The sequence below is a fragment of the Trachypithecus francoisi genome, unplaced genomic scaffold (genome assembly GCF_009764315.1).
Source record: "Trachypithecus francoisi isolate TF-2019V2 unplaced genomic scaffold, Tfra_2.0 Lachesis_group15, whole genome shotgun sequence".
In the NCBI taxonomy this organism is placed as follows: Eukaryota; Metazoa; Chordata; class Mammalia; order Primates; family Cercopithecidae; genus Trachypithecus; species Trachypithecus francoisi.
Window position 1 is genome coordinate 81631451 of NW_022681460.1, and position 14925 is coordinate 81646375.

At 38.6% G+C, this 14925-nt stretch overlaps 1 protein-coding gene across 8 annotated transcripts in view; it reads left to right on the forward strand.

The window, feature by feature from the left end:
* AHI1 (Abelson helper integration site 1) overlaps positions 1-14068 on the forward strand; it is a 229087-nt gene extending 215019 nt beyond the window's left edge. For 3 of the 8 annotated variants that reach the window (XM_033235379.1, XM_033235377.1, XM_033235383.1), the window contains 3 exons: positions 7258-7360; positions 9888-9950; positions 12424-14068. In XM_033235379.1, the coding sequence (XP_033091270.1) occupies positions 7258-7360; positions 9888-9938 (154 nt within the window). In that variant the 3' untranslated portion in view covers positions 9939-9950; positions 12424-14068. Of the gene's footprint in view, positions 1-7257; positions 7361-9887; positions 9951-12423 lie in introns of those variants that run through there. The other 5 variants (XR_004442955.1, XM_033235378.1, XM_033235380.1 and 2 more) reach the window with 4 other exon arrangements.
* Positions 14069-14925: the final 857 nt, after the last annotated feature.

Genomic DNA, 14925 nt, shown 5'->3' on the forward strand with positions numbered 1-14925 from the left:
GCTTGTACATTGTGGAAGTGCCCAGTGTGGCCAGGAAGACAGACACATAATACAGTCATTTGCTAAATATAGATTTGCTGAGCACCCTCGATGTCACACACAGTATTCTAGGCACTGAGGATACAGCAGTAAACAGATAAAAAAAAATCCCTGCTATAAGGAGCTAACATTTTATTTACCTTCATGCAAAATAAGTGAAATGTCTAATTATACCAGATGTATGCTACACTATGGAGAAAAATAAAGCATGGGTAGGGGAAAGGAGAGGAGACATGAAGGTTGCAGTTATAAATCGGGGCGTGAGAGAAGGCCTGAGAAAAGTGGAAGGAGGCAGGGAATTGAGTAATGTGAGTAGGTAAAAGACAAGTGACTCGGGCCCTGAAGCAGAAGCATACCTGTTACCCTCAAAGAAAAGTAAGGAAATTAGGGTTTTTAGAGTAGAGTAAGCAAGTGGGAGAGATTGGATAAAATCAGAGACAGTAACAAGACCTTATATACTATTGTAAGACTTTTGGCTTTTACATCAAGTGAAGCAGGAAGCCATTAAACACAGGAAGTGACTTACAATTTAACAGAATCCCTCTGACATTTAAGGTAAGAATAGACATTAATGGACAAGGGTTGAATCAGAGAGACCAGTTAAAATAATATTGAAATTATCCAGGTGAGACTTGGTGGTGGTGCCTTGGAAAAAAGTGGGAGCAATGAAGTCAGTGAGAAGAGGTCAGATTTTGTGTATACATCTATATATATATATATATATATATTTTTTTTTTTTTCCTTGAGACAAGGTCTTGCTCTGTCATCCAGGCTGGTGTGCACGGCTCACTGCAGCCTCGATCTCCCAGGCTCAAGTGATCCTCTGACTTCAGCCGCCCAAGTAGCTGGGACTACAGGTGCATGTCACCATGCCTGGCTAATTTTTGTATTTTTACTCATGACCTTGTGATCCACCTGCCTAGGCCTCCCAAAGTGCTGGGATTACAGGCGTGAGCCACCACACCCGGCCATATATTTCTAATTTATAGAGCGATACACTTGATATAAAATAAATTGCGGCCAGGCACAGTGGCTCATACCTGTAATCCCAGCACTTTGGGAGGCCGAGGCAGATGGATCATCTGAGATCAGGAGTTTGAGACCAGCCTGGTCAACATGGTGAAACCCCGTCTCTACAAAAAATACAAAAAAATTAGCCAGGCGTGGTGGCGGGTGCCTGTAATCCCAACTACTCAGGAAGCTGAGGCAGGAGAATCGCTTCAACCTGGGAGGTGGAGATTGCAGTGAGCCAAGATCGTGCCACTGCACTCCAGCTCGGAAGACAGAGTGAGACTCCATCTCAAAAAAATAAAATGAAATAAAATAAAATAAACAGTTTAAGTTTTGACATGGGTAAATACCCATGAACCATCACCACAATTAAGGTAATGAGCATACCATCTCTCCAAGACTTCTGATGCTCTTTTGTAATTTTGCCCTCCTACATCTTTCTTCCCTTGCCTGAGCCGTATCCCCAGATAATCACTGATCTACTTTCTCTCACTGTCTAGAGTTTTAAATACCACAGTTTGTTTATTCATGTACTTTTGTTGATGGACCTTTGAATCATTTCCACTTTGCGGCTACTACAAATACAACTAATGTCAACATTTATGTACAAGTTTTTGTGGCTACTACAAATAAAGCTAATATCAACATTTATGTACAAGTCTTTGTATGAACATAGGAGAGTTTTTTGTTTAACATCGTGTCACTGAAAGAGGCATTGAAGAAGGTTATGCTTTCATTTTTCTTGGGTGACACCTAGGAGTAGAACGGCTGGATTATATAGTTTGTTTATGCTTAACTTTTTAAGAAACTGCTAAATTGTTTTCCATATGATTGTACCATTTTATAGTCCTACCATCTACCAACATGTATGAGTTCTGCTTCCTCACCAATATTTCATATGGTCAGTCCTTCTAATTTAGCCATTCTAATACATGTAGAGATATATTGTTGTGGTTTGATTTTGCATATCCCCAACAACTAATGATGATAAGCATCCTTTAATGTGCTTACCTTCCATGCATACATCTTCTTTGGTGAAATTTCTGTTCAAATCTTTTACTAGCCGGGCGCGGTGGCTCAAGCCTGTAATCTGAGCACTTTGGGAGGCCGAGGCGGGTGGATCACGAGGTCAGGAGATCAAAGACCATCCTGGCTAACATGGTGAAACCCCGTCTCTACTAAAAATACAAAAAACTAGCCGGGCATGGTGGCGGGCACCTGTAGTCCCAGCTACTCGGAGGCTGAGGCGGGAGAATGGCGTGAACCCGGGAGGCGGAGCTTGCAGTGAGCCGAGATCGCGCCACTGCACTCCAGCCTGGGCAACACAGCGAGACTCGTCTCAAAAAAAAAAAAAAAAATCTTTTACTCATTTGTATTAGGTTGTTTGTTTTATTAAGTTTTAAGAGTTATTTATATATTCTAAATATGTTCTTTATCAACTATGTGATTTTCAGATATTTTTCCTAATCTCTGTTTTGCCTTTTTATTCTTTTAGCAGTGACTTTTGAAGAGCAAATTTTTTTACTTTGTTGAAGTCACATTTATCAAATTTTTTCTTTTACAAATCATACTTTAGTATAATGTCTAAGAAACCTCTGCCAACTCAAAGCCACTAAAGTTTTCTCTTATATTTTCTTGTAGAAGTTTTATAATTTTTTATTTAAGACTATGAACTGTTTTCATTTAGTTTGTGTGTGTGATATGTGATGGGAGTTTTGGATCAGAGTTTGCTTTTTTTCTTTTTTTTTTTTTTGCATTTGGATATCCAGTTGTTCCACCATCATTTGTTGAAAAACAACTCTGTCTCAACTGAATGGCCTTGCACGTTTGTTGAAAATCAGCTCTTAATATATATGTGGGTCTGTTTATGGTCTATCTGTTATTTTTCTGTTTTTCTTTTGGGTTTTTTTGGGGAGGGTTGGTTGGTTATTTGTTTTGAGGCAGAATCTCCCTTTGTCATCCAAGCTGGAGTGCAATGGCATGATCTTGGCTCACTGAAACCTCTGCCTCCAGGGTTCAAGCAATTCTCCTGCCTCAGCCACCCGAGTAGCTGGATTAATAGGCGTACACCACTACACAAGCTAATTTGGGTTTTGTTTTTTTTTGTTTTTTTTTTTTTTTTTTTTTTGAGACGGAGTCTCGCTCTGTCGCCCAGGCTGGAGTGCAGTGGCCGGATCTCAGCTCACTGCAACCTCCGCCTCCCGGGTTCAGGTGATTCTCCTACCTCAGCCTCCTGAGTAGCTGGGATTACAGGTGCACACCACAACACCCGGCTAATTTATTGTATTTTTAGTAGAGATGGGGTTTCACTATGTTGGCTAGGCTGGTCTCAAACTCCTAGCCTCAAGTGATCCACCTGCCTCAGCCTCCCCAAGTGCTGGAATTGCAGGCATGAGCCAAAGCACCCAGCCAATTATTTTTCTATTTCTCTATCTTTATGCTACTACCACATTATTTTAATTACTGAGTAGTTTTATAGTATGTCTTGAAATCAGATAATATTAGTCCTCCAACTTTGTCCTTTTCAAAGTTGGTTTGACTATTTAATATTTAGGGTTCTTTCCATTTCCACATGAATTTTAGAATTAGCTTATGAATTTCTATAGCATATTCCAATTGATATTGCATTTAATCCAGATATTAATTTGGGGAGAATTGACATTTTAACAATATTCAATCATCTGAGTCATTAACATGATATATCTTTGCATTTATTTACAACTTCTTTATTTTCTCTTAGTAATTTTTTTTGTTTTCAATGTGTAGGTCTTGGACATACAGTGTATAGGTCTTTGGTTGATTTATTCCTATATATTTCATATGTAAATGGTATTGTTTTTAAGTTTCAATTTACAGGTATTTGTCACTAGTTTATAGAAATACTACCAATTATTGTATGTCGATCTTGTTTTATGTCACGCTACTAAACTCACTTGTTTGTTGTAATAGCTTTTAGTAGATTCCACGAGATAGTCTATGTAGACAGTCATGCAAATAAAAAACAGTTTTCTTTCTTCACAATCTGGGTGACTTTAATTTTTTTTTTTTTCACCCGGTTACACTGGGTAGAACCTCTAATACAGTGTTGAATAAAACTAGTGAGAATAGACATTCTTGTCTTGTTCCTGATCATGTGGGAAATGAACAGGAAAGCATTTGCTCTTTTACCATGAAGTATGATGTTATTCCAGGTTTTTTATAAATGCCCTTTATTAGGTAGTTTCCCTTTCCTAAGAGTTTTTGTCAGGAATAGATGTTTGATTTCTCAAATGTGTTTTTGCATTGGTTAAGTAATCTATGGTTTTTGTTTTTAAATTTCTTAATATGGTGAATTACATTGATATTCAAATGTTAAACCAACTTCGCGTTCCTGGGAGAAACCCTACTTAGTGGGCATGTTATCCTTTTTATAAATTGTTGAATTTGATTTGCTAAAATTTCCTTTAGAACTTCTTGCATTTCGTTCATGAGAAATATGGATCTGTAATTTTTTTTTTTTTAACATCTTAAGCTGATTTTGATAAGGAGATAATTCTGGCTTCATGGAACAAGTTGGGAAGAATTCCCACCTCTTCAATTTTCTGAAATAGTCTGTGTAGATTTAGTATTACTTCCTCCTTGTGTAATTTCTATTTCTTTATTCATATTCTCTATTTAGTGAGACATTGCTCATACATTAGTTCTTTAGACATGTTTCCTTTAGTTCTTTGGACACATTTTTAATTACGGATTTTAAGTCCTTGTCTAGTAAGGCCAGTGTCTGGGCTTCCTCGGGGACAGTTCTGTTCATTGCTAGTGGGAATAAACACTGTTCGGGGCCTCAGTAATTTTCCCAGATGTGTGCACTCATCAGTTCTCTGCTGGATACTTGAGGGGAACCTTCTGCGGATCTTCATTGTCTGTGGCTCAGTATCTTGAAAATTGTTGTCTCATGTGTTTTGTTCAGGTTTTGTTGCTGCTGTTGTTGTTATTTTAGACGAGAGGTAAATCTAGTTCCTCCTACTCTATCTGGGCTACAAGCAAAGGTCTACATGTCCTATGTATTTTCAAGGTAGCTTTTTGATAGATTGTGTATAGATTGTGAGAGATAAAAGAAGAAAGAGGATCACTACAGTCTGATCTTCCTAGAGTGGGCTTTAGTGGTCAGAGAAAGCCAAAGAGGAAGACAGCATTTAAGACCATATAGACACGATGGAGTAAACAAGAAGAATAGGGCCTAGAAGTCAGGAGCTAAGGCACAAAAGTATGGCAGTGCCTGGGATACCCTCAGACCAGCAAGTATGCATGGGGTCTCGTGTGTGTGTGTGTGTGTGTGTGTGTGTGTGTGTGTCCAGATAGTTAAACATTTCACCTAAAAGAAATGCAGATTTCTGACTTCTTGAAAATAATCCGCCGGGCGCGGTGGCTCAAGCCTGTAATCCCAGCACTTTGGGAGGCCGAGATGGGCGGATCACGAGGTCAGGAGATCAAGACCATCCTGGCTAACACGGTGAAACCCCGTCTCTACTAAAAATACAAAAACTAGCCGGGCGAGGTGGCGGGCGCCTGTAGTCCCAGCTCCTTGGGAGGCTGAGGCAGGAGAATGGCGTAAACCGGGAGGCGGAGCTTGCAGTGAGCTGAGACCTGGCCACTGCACTCCAGTCCGGGCGACAGAGCGAGACTCCGCCTCAAAAAAAAAAAAAAAAAGAAAATAATCCAGAGTTCTGGACCTCAGCTCTACATTCTTTGATGACACCCATCAATGAGCTGAGATGGACTGCCTCCTTTAGATGAGTCATCCCTTCTCCAGTTTGCCACAGTCCATTGTATCATTGTCTCTGCTGTATTATCTTTGGCTTGCTTCCCTTATTCACCTTATCAGTATAGAATATAGATTCCTTGAAAATAAGACCAAAAGGGCACACTTCAGAAAGATTAAGATTGTGTGTTATCCGTGTTTTTCCAGAACTTAACCTTTCCTTTGTTCTTTTATCATTCTATCTAAATGTACTGTCGTTTCTTGTTTGTAATTTCTGACCTTTTCATTCTCAGTCATCTGACTTCATTTCACTTACTTATACATTTCTTTGTTGGTCTATTCAGGGTGCCACAGAGAATACCACAGACTTCATTGCTTAAACGACAGAAACTTATTTTCACATAGTTCTGGGGGCTAGAAGCCCCAAGGTCAAGGTGCCAGCAGGATTGGTTTCCAGTGAGGCCTCTCTTCCTGGCTTAGAGATGTCTGCCTCCTCATTGTATCCTCACGTGGCCTCTCCTCTGTGCAAAAAGAGCACGCTTTTCATCTTTCTCGTCTTCTGAGGACGCTAGTCTTATTAGATTAGAGCCCCACTCTTCTGACTCCATTTAACCTTAGTTACCTCCCTAGAAGCCCCTGTCTCCAAATACAATTACATTAGGAGTTCAGGTGTCAACATATGAATTTTGGGGAAATATCATTTGGTTCACAAGAATCTCTATTCAGTCCTATTTAATACCTGATTTTGAAATTCTTGCATCTTTTTCAAGCTCCTCTGTGGTGTTTCTCACCATTCCTAGACAACTTAGAGAGAAGATACTCTCTTCCATTCTTGTTTTCCTTTTTTTTTCATTGTTTTTGTGTTTTCTGTCTCCTAATATAAAGTGCATTACTACACACTCATCCACAAAACATTTGTTTTATATTTTGCTGTTGCCATTGAATCATTTGGAAAGCTACATTGCTCATTCCACAGATCAGGATGTTACAGCTTTCTTATATATACACTTCCTTCATTTCTTTTCTTGTCATTAATGAATGTCCTGTAGTTTTACGTGTGTGTGTGTGTGTGTGTGTGTGTGTGTGTGTGTGTTTCCACCTAAGTTGATAGAACTTTCCGGTTTTTCCCAGGCATCTAATATTTTTCTGAGACAGATGAAATTTATTTTATTCTGTAAGTCCACAGATAATAGTTTTAGATTTTGACATTTATTTTATTCTTGTCCCTTTATCATGGCTAAAAAGGAGCTCAACCAGCCAAAGGTTTGTCTGTTTACATTATTTTAAGCAGCTCCCTGTCTCTCACTCCCGCGTATACTTGTTAATTCTGCCGGATGTTTTTCTGTCATATCCTCACATTTATCCCCATTTTTATTTCCACTGCCACGTCCCTAGATCAAAGCCTCATCTGAGCTTTTACCTCAGCTCTCTTTTACTGGCTCCTTGTTTCTGATCTTTCCCTCCTATAGTTCTGAAATGAGCCAAGAACAGAGCCATGAGGACCAAGGACACATAATGGAAACACAGGTGAGGAAGAACCAGCAAGCAGGCCAAAAAGTCACTCTAATAGAGGTAAGGGAAAACCAATAGAAAGTTGTGCTATATTGTCAACAGGAAAAGATTTAGGAAAGCATGGTCAGCAAGGACAAATACCAGAGAGAGACAAGGACTGACAAGTCCCATTTGGGATCTGTAACCAGGAGGCCATTTGCGACCTTGGAGAAGATAGTTTTGATGGAGAAACCCAAAAGCATAAATCAGATGGTCTCCAGCCCAAAGGGAAAAAGTCTGTAAGAATAGTCTTAACTTTCTTTAGAAGCTGGAATTTAAAGGAGAGAAAAGGCTAGGCGGTAACTAGTGGAAAACACAGGGTATAGAGATCTTTATAACGAGGGGAATGACAAGAATATTTACAAACTGAAAGAGCCACTTGAGAAGGAGCCATCTGCGGTGTTGGAGCCGAGTGCTAGTCCCAGGGGGCCTAAGGAAATCCAGAGGATCACTGCTCAAGAGTGGGCCACTTTTTCTACTGAGACAGGCCAGTGGGAAAACGTGTTTGGATGGTAGGGGTTGGTGTGTAAGAAAGGCAGGAAAGGCCTGCCAGAAGGCCTTTTCTCTATCAAGTAGAAGTGAAGTTTCCGTTGAAAGTGAAACTCCAGGCCGGGCGCGGTGTCTCAAGCCTGTAATCCCAGCACTTTGGGAGGCGGAGACGGGCGGATCACAAGGTCAGGAGATCCAGACCATCCTGGCGAACACGGTGAAACCCCGTCTCTACTAAAAATACAAAAAATTAGACGGGCGCGGTGGCGGGCGCCTGTAGTCCCAGCTACTCGGGAGGCTGAGGCAGGAGAATGGCGTGAACCCGGAAGGTGGAGCTTGCAGTGAGCCGAGATCTCGCCACTGCACTCCAGCCTGGGCGACAGAGCCAGACTCCGTCTCAAAAAAAAAGAAAGTGAAATGTTACAAACTGTTCGTGTCCACATTTATGAATTTGTCATTTTGTACGAACTAGATTCAAAATTTTCGTATTTTTATTTTTCCATTGTAGAAAACTAAAATCTAATTGTACAGAAGCATATAGATGAATTATAAGCATATAGATTATATAATCATGGGCTAATGAATGATTTTTAACCTTGATACCAGAATTGGAAAACATTATAAAACAGATTTTTAAATAATGGAAACTTTAAAATTATGCAAGTCAAAGAGAAGAAACATCATAGAATTTTTAAATGAACAGTAACTTGGAATGGAAGAGATTTACCCATAAAAGAGTAATACTTCTTTTTTTTTTTTTTTTTTTTTTTTTTTTTGAGACTTCTTGCTCTGTCACCCAGGCTAGAATACAGTGGTGCAATCTCAGCTTACTGCAATCTCCACCTCCCGGGTTCAAGTGATTCTCCTGCCTCAGCCTCCTGAGTAGCTGGGACTACAGGCACACATCACCACACCCAGCTAATTTTTGTATTTTTAGTAGAGACAGGGTTTTGCCTTGTTGCCCAGGCTGGTCTTAATCTCCTGACTTCAAGTGATCCACCTACCTCGGCCTCCCAAAGTGCTGGGATTACAGGTGTGAGCCACTGCACCTGGCCAAGAGTAATACCCTTAACAAACAAAACGCTCTAAGAGGAGCTTTTTCAACAAGAAAAAAAAAAAAAAGAAGTAGAAAAATGGGACAAAGGTATACACAGGACATTCTTAAAGGATTCTTAAAGGGATAGATATAAATGGCCACAGACATATGAAAAATGTTTACCATCCATTGATCAAATTAATGAAAATTAAAACAATAAAACGAGACAGTATTTTACCCTTTCAAAATGACAAGTTTCAAACTTATGATACATACCTAGTATTGATGAGAAAATGGAAAGTGGGTTCCTGCTTACACTGCTGGTAATACTATAAGATTGATCCATTCTTTGTGGAGTATAATTAGGTAATATGTTGGGGTTTGTTTTTTTTGTTTTGTTTTCAAAATGTGCATATCTTTGACCTAACAGTTCAACTTCAAGGAATCTCTTGTAGGAAAGTATTCAAGTACACATGGAGAGATTTAGTTAAAAGGCTACTCCTTCGAGCAGTATTTTTAAAATAAAGGGTTGATTAAAATATGAAATATTTATATAACAGAATATCATATGGTTATTATTCATCATATTATGGAAGTATTTTTATGGACAGGAAAATATCTTTATGATTTTTAAGTAAAAGATTATAAAATAGTTTATATAATATACATCAAAAGACATCAATAATTATATGAGTAGTAAGATTATAGTGATTTTTTTCTTCTGTTTTAACTTTGTGCATTTTCTAATTTATCTACTTAGTGTATATTTACTACTCGATCATTTCTTTCAAAATGAATGTAATTGTTAGAAATTTTCTAACACAGCCTGTTGTTTCTACATTTAAAGAAACCAAGGTTTCAAAGTTACAGCTACAAAGTGCCGAGCTAGGAATTAATCTTCTTGATCCCAAGTTCAGGGCTGTTTTACACATTGCTTTGTATATGAACTCTGATTAGATGGGCAGTGCTTCCAGTCAGGGGCTATTATTTAATACATACATTTTTTTCCTCTACTGCACTTAGCCTGGTGTCTTGCCACAGAAGCAAACCTTCAGGAAAGATCTATTGGATTGAATGTCTTGTGGGGTAAGGTCCAGGTTTTTTTGTTGTGTTTTGTTTTTGTTTTTGTTTTTTTGAGAGGGAACCTTGCTGTGTTGCCCAGGCTGGACTGCAGTGGTGCGATCTCAGCTCACTGTAACCTCCGCCTCCTGGATTCAAGTGATTCTCCTGCCTCAGCCTCCTGAGTAGCTGGAATTACAGGCACCCACCACCACACCTGGCTAATTTTTGTATTTTAGTAGAGATGGGGTTTCACCATGTTGGCCAAGCTGGTCTTGAACTCCTGACCTCAAGTGATCCACCCATTTCAGCCTCCCAAAATGCTGGGATGACAGGCATGAGCCACTATGCCCGGCCACGGCCCAGAATTTTTATGAATCGTATTCCCCAGACATAACATACACACAAACACTAACCTAGTTTCATACTTGTTTTCGTAAGCTTGCTAAGAAGAATGTTTCTTTCTCTTTTCATCACAAGAGCCTTTAAAAAGGCCTTTGCTTCATTACTTTCTTCCTCTGTTAGATTATAGAGATACTTTATGAGAAGATAGAGAGGGAATGGCTTTGCATTTATTCTTGTCTTTTGGTTAGATGTCTTCTCCTCCCTCTTTCAGCACATCCCTGTTGTCTCCTAGTTTTCAGGTCCCTTTGCTGTTAGCGTTCATCAAGCCAGTGTGCCACTCTTGATTTTCCTCCCATCGTCAGGAAGGGTGGGCCAATGTCCGAAGGGTGCACTTGATCATCTTTATTCTGTCTCTTTTCTCCCTTTTATGCGCCATCTTTGTCATTCTCTATCCAGTGTGTTTCTTCCTCTTCTAAGTCTGAATCATTTCCCTCAAAGATGTTATCTTTGCTGCCTACTTTAGATTTTTCGAGTTGAATTTCTCTTTGGGTTCCTCTCCTGAAGGTCCTTCTGGCTTCTCTGTTTACTTCTCACAGTGCCGTCACCACCTGATTGATTTCCCTTGTCCTACATCTTCTGCACGTGCAGGATCCATCTCACTAATTTCCAGCTGTTGTTCTCCCCTTCTCCCCCTTCCCTTTTCTGTTTTTCTTATTCTTTGTTGACCTCGCACTACCATGAACTCTTCCTCTCACTTTGTTTTTTCTTATTCTTCCTCTGAGATCCTTTACCCTCCTCACTGCCTTTTTGCATGTGACTTTAGCCCAGCCTTCATTGAAACTACTTTCTTTTCCATTTTTATCAGATCCTAATTTGGCGAAAGTTTTATGTACTTTTTCTGTTTATGTACAGGGAGACTTTTTTTGCCCCTAGTGATATTATACCTCGGCATGCCATATCTGTACCATTTTTATACTCAACTTCATGTGCATTCATGAACTTCCCTGGAACATATTTTTGGCCTTCTATATATGATACAAGCTTACCTGGAGTAGCTCCATTTAACAAATTTAAAATCAAGAAACATCAAGTAACAAAGAATGTTTTGCCCTTCATATGTAAATGTTTTTTATATGAAAAGATAGGGCGACCATTGATTTAAGATTGGGCCTGTTCCTTAAAGCACAGGTGTCCCCAGCCCCTCCTGTGCCCCCACGGAGAGCCCTTCAGGAATGGTTAGCTGACGCCCTTTCTTGCCACAATGTGCCAGCTGTCACTTTTCTCAGGAGTGGTCGATGGAGTTGACTGCTACCTTAACCAGATTTGCCATCATTCTGAAACTGCATTGTGTTTTCTAAGGACAACCAGGTGTTAAGCCTTTCTCTTTAGAGGAAAGACAGTAACCTTTTTGTGTAAGTCCAGAACTCATCGATGCTGTATGAATGATTGCATTAAAAAATGTTAGGTTTAGCCCCACTAGTTTATCTCACACTAGTTGTAGTGCAAATACTACCTGCTTTCTAAGGAAGCAACTTCTTATTTCATCTGCATATTGGTTCTTGATTTTTATGAATTGTATAATTTGTTTTACATCAGAGCCACATCTAGATGCTTAATTGTTGCTATCTTGATCAATCAGAAATGAGACAACCCATTTTTTAATTGATTTGAAAAATGTAATAACCTAATTATATAAAAGTAGGCATAGCTTAGACTAAATGAAAGAATGTTATTTAATAAAATTATCTATGTCCTTTCGAATCACTAACCCTGAATATCATTGATGAGGACTTTTTTTCCCATGTAATGAAGAATTTCATATACTCTGATTGCCTGCTCTTCATTTCTGGAAGTTACTCATGGTTTGGAGTTTTTAGTGTCTATATTTGGGAATTATATTTATTTCTTGCTTAATGCAGGAGCAAGCCTTAAACAATTGCTAATGATCCAAAGAGATACTAACAATATGTTTGAGAGGCAAACTAGAAGATAGGAAATTAGTATTTTGGTCTTTTTTGGTTGTGTTTGTATGTGTTTATGTTTTACACAGTGTCTTTTATTACCTGTGCTATTGCCTGAGCACACTAAGATTTGGTTGTAGTCAGAAGACATTATTCAAATTTATTTAGTACATTTTGTATATTTTTCTTTCCAGTAAAGAATTGAAGAAAAGTGAAGAGATGCCCAAATGCACAGAGGTGAAAATGACAAATTAAACCAAATGGAATTTCTCTTCAGAGTTCAGAATTTTCAGATACTAAGGAGGAAGAAAGGATCCACTACTTCTTGTTCTTATGAATGACTCTAGAAAAATCAGAATCAAGTTGTGGGTGGAAAAATCAATGTGGCCTTTGAGCTCAATTGTTATAAACCATTGCGATTGTTGTTGGTCCAAGTATTGGTACTTATATTGGTAGTAATTGCATCATAGTTACATTACCAGTGTTGGAAAACTCATGAAGAAAACACTGTAATTGCTACTCAGCAAATGTGAATAAAAGGTATTTGCATTGTTAGGATGTCTGTTAAGTAATCATTTAATATTATTGGTAATGTGGTTATCTATGTGGTGTTATGCCCAGAATATGAAGTGTCTGCTTTTGAAATTCACTTTATTCAAAAGAGAAGCAGCTGGCTGGGCACGGTGCCTCATGCCTGTAATCCCAGCACTTTAGAAGGCCAAGGTGGGTGGATCACCTAAGGTCAGGAATTCAAGACCAGCCTGACCGACATGGTGAAACCCTGTCTCTACTAAAAATACAAAAATTAGCTGGGCGTCGTGGCAGGCGCCTGTAATCCCAACTACTGAGGCAGGAGAATCACCCAGGAGGCAGAGGTTGCAGTGAGCCGAGATCATGCCATTGCACTCTAGCCTGGGCAACAGAGCAAAACTCTGTCTCCAAAAAACAAAAAAGATAACCAGCTTTAGAATATGGCATATTCAAAATGGTTACAGTAACAAAGACATTAAAAGAAAACAATTTACTTTCGAATTTAAAGTTTGTGTTTCTTAAGAATGAATCATGTAGGTAACTTCATACATCTAAACTAAAAGTGATTTTTGGCTGGACTGACAACAGTGTTCCAAATGTCTTTACTTTTTAAAAAAGACATTTCATATTTAAGCACATACCTATTTTGTAGACTTACATTGTTTAATATTTATTTTAATCTTAATATTTTTACATTATTATATTGCATTTATTTATTTCTAAGTTCCAGAATAATAGCATCATTATTATAGACTATATGTTTTGAAGCTAGATATTATAATGGGGTATTCATTTTTTGTTCTTTTCTCTACTCCTTTCTCAACTGTGTGATAAGGTCTGCTGATAAAATATTTAACCCCAAGAAAGTGAAAACTAATGTAAAATTAGAAAGACTTATCCAAATTAGACAATCAATTCCATTAAAATAAGAAGTGAGAAAAACAATGCTGGGCATTGAGGTGTAAATTTTACCCAGTGTGAAATATCTTCTAATAAAAATATATTTGGCTCTTATCCCTGCACATGTTGTAGAGGCATAAAAATTGGTAAACATGTCCCTGCTGTGTAGAACTTTTAAAAAAGGCATTTTTCAAAGTGTTGAGTGGCATTGATAACTGTTGAAGCCTGAAGCCATCAGCACAAAAGTCTGTTCTGATGGCACTGAGTTTTCATTGTTCTGGATGCGTAAGTCTGTGCATCACGTACAGCTGGGCCCAGCCAGCTTGAGTCCCTCTTGTACAAGCTTGTTTTTTTCTGTCTTGTGAATGCACTTGATAATTTAAAAATAAAAATATCTGTTTCTCTGCAGTTTCAGCTCATAATTTTGAGATATGTGTTGATTTTCTGATGGAATCACCAAGAATTTCAACAGGTTTAGAAATAATTTAAGATGAGTGAAAAATATGTCAGGGGGAGCTAAGCATTTGCTAAGATCTTGAGGTTTATATGAAAAATGAAGGATTATTTTTATATTGCAACTACTAAAGACAAAAATAGCAGTTGAAGCAAACACCAAGAAAATTTGGCTCTACTGAAAACCCAGTCCTTTTCCCCTTTGTCTTGCTGACAAAGTAAGACTAGGGTTATGTTCATGAATAGATTAATAAAAGGTCTTTACCACCCAGTCTGAGATGAGATGGGATGAGGGAGATCATGACAGTGCCCTCTAAGCAGTAGATCCAGCTGATAATCAAGCAGAAAATCAGACACCAGAATCCATTTGATGATGTATGGCATTAAACATTTCCTTATATCAAATTGGGTTTGTTGTATCTTTATTCTGAAAGTATTGAATTTTATCCCATGTCATCTCTTTTCTCCAAACAAGTAACAATTTGACATTATCTTCTATATCTAAATAATATTTTTAAACCGTTGTTAGAAACACACTTCCCAATTATTGATCCAACTCTGTCTTGAAGATTAACGTTTCTTCAGTATTGAAATGATACTGTGTATAGGACTTGGAAAGCTAGAATAAAAATCAAGTTTTTAAAAGACTTAAAACATGGCCGGGCGCGGTGGCTCAAGCCTGTAATCCCAGCACTTTGGGAGGCCGAGGCGAGTGGATCACGAGGTCAGGAGATCGAGACCCTCCTGGCTAACACGGTGAAACCCCGTCTCTACTAAAAATACCAAAAAAAATAGCCGGGCGCGGTGGCAGG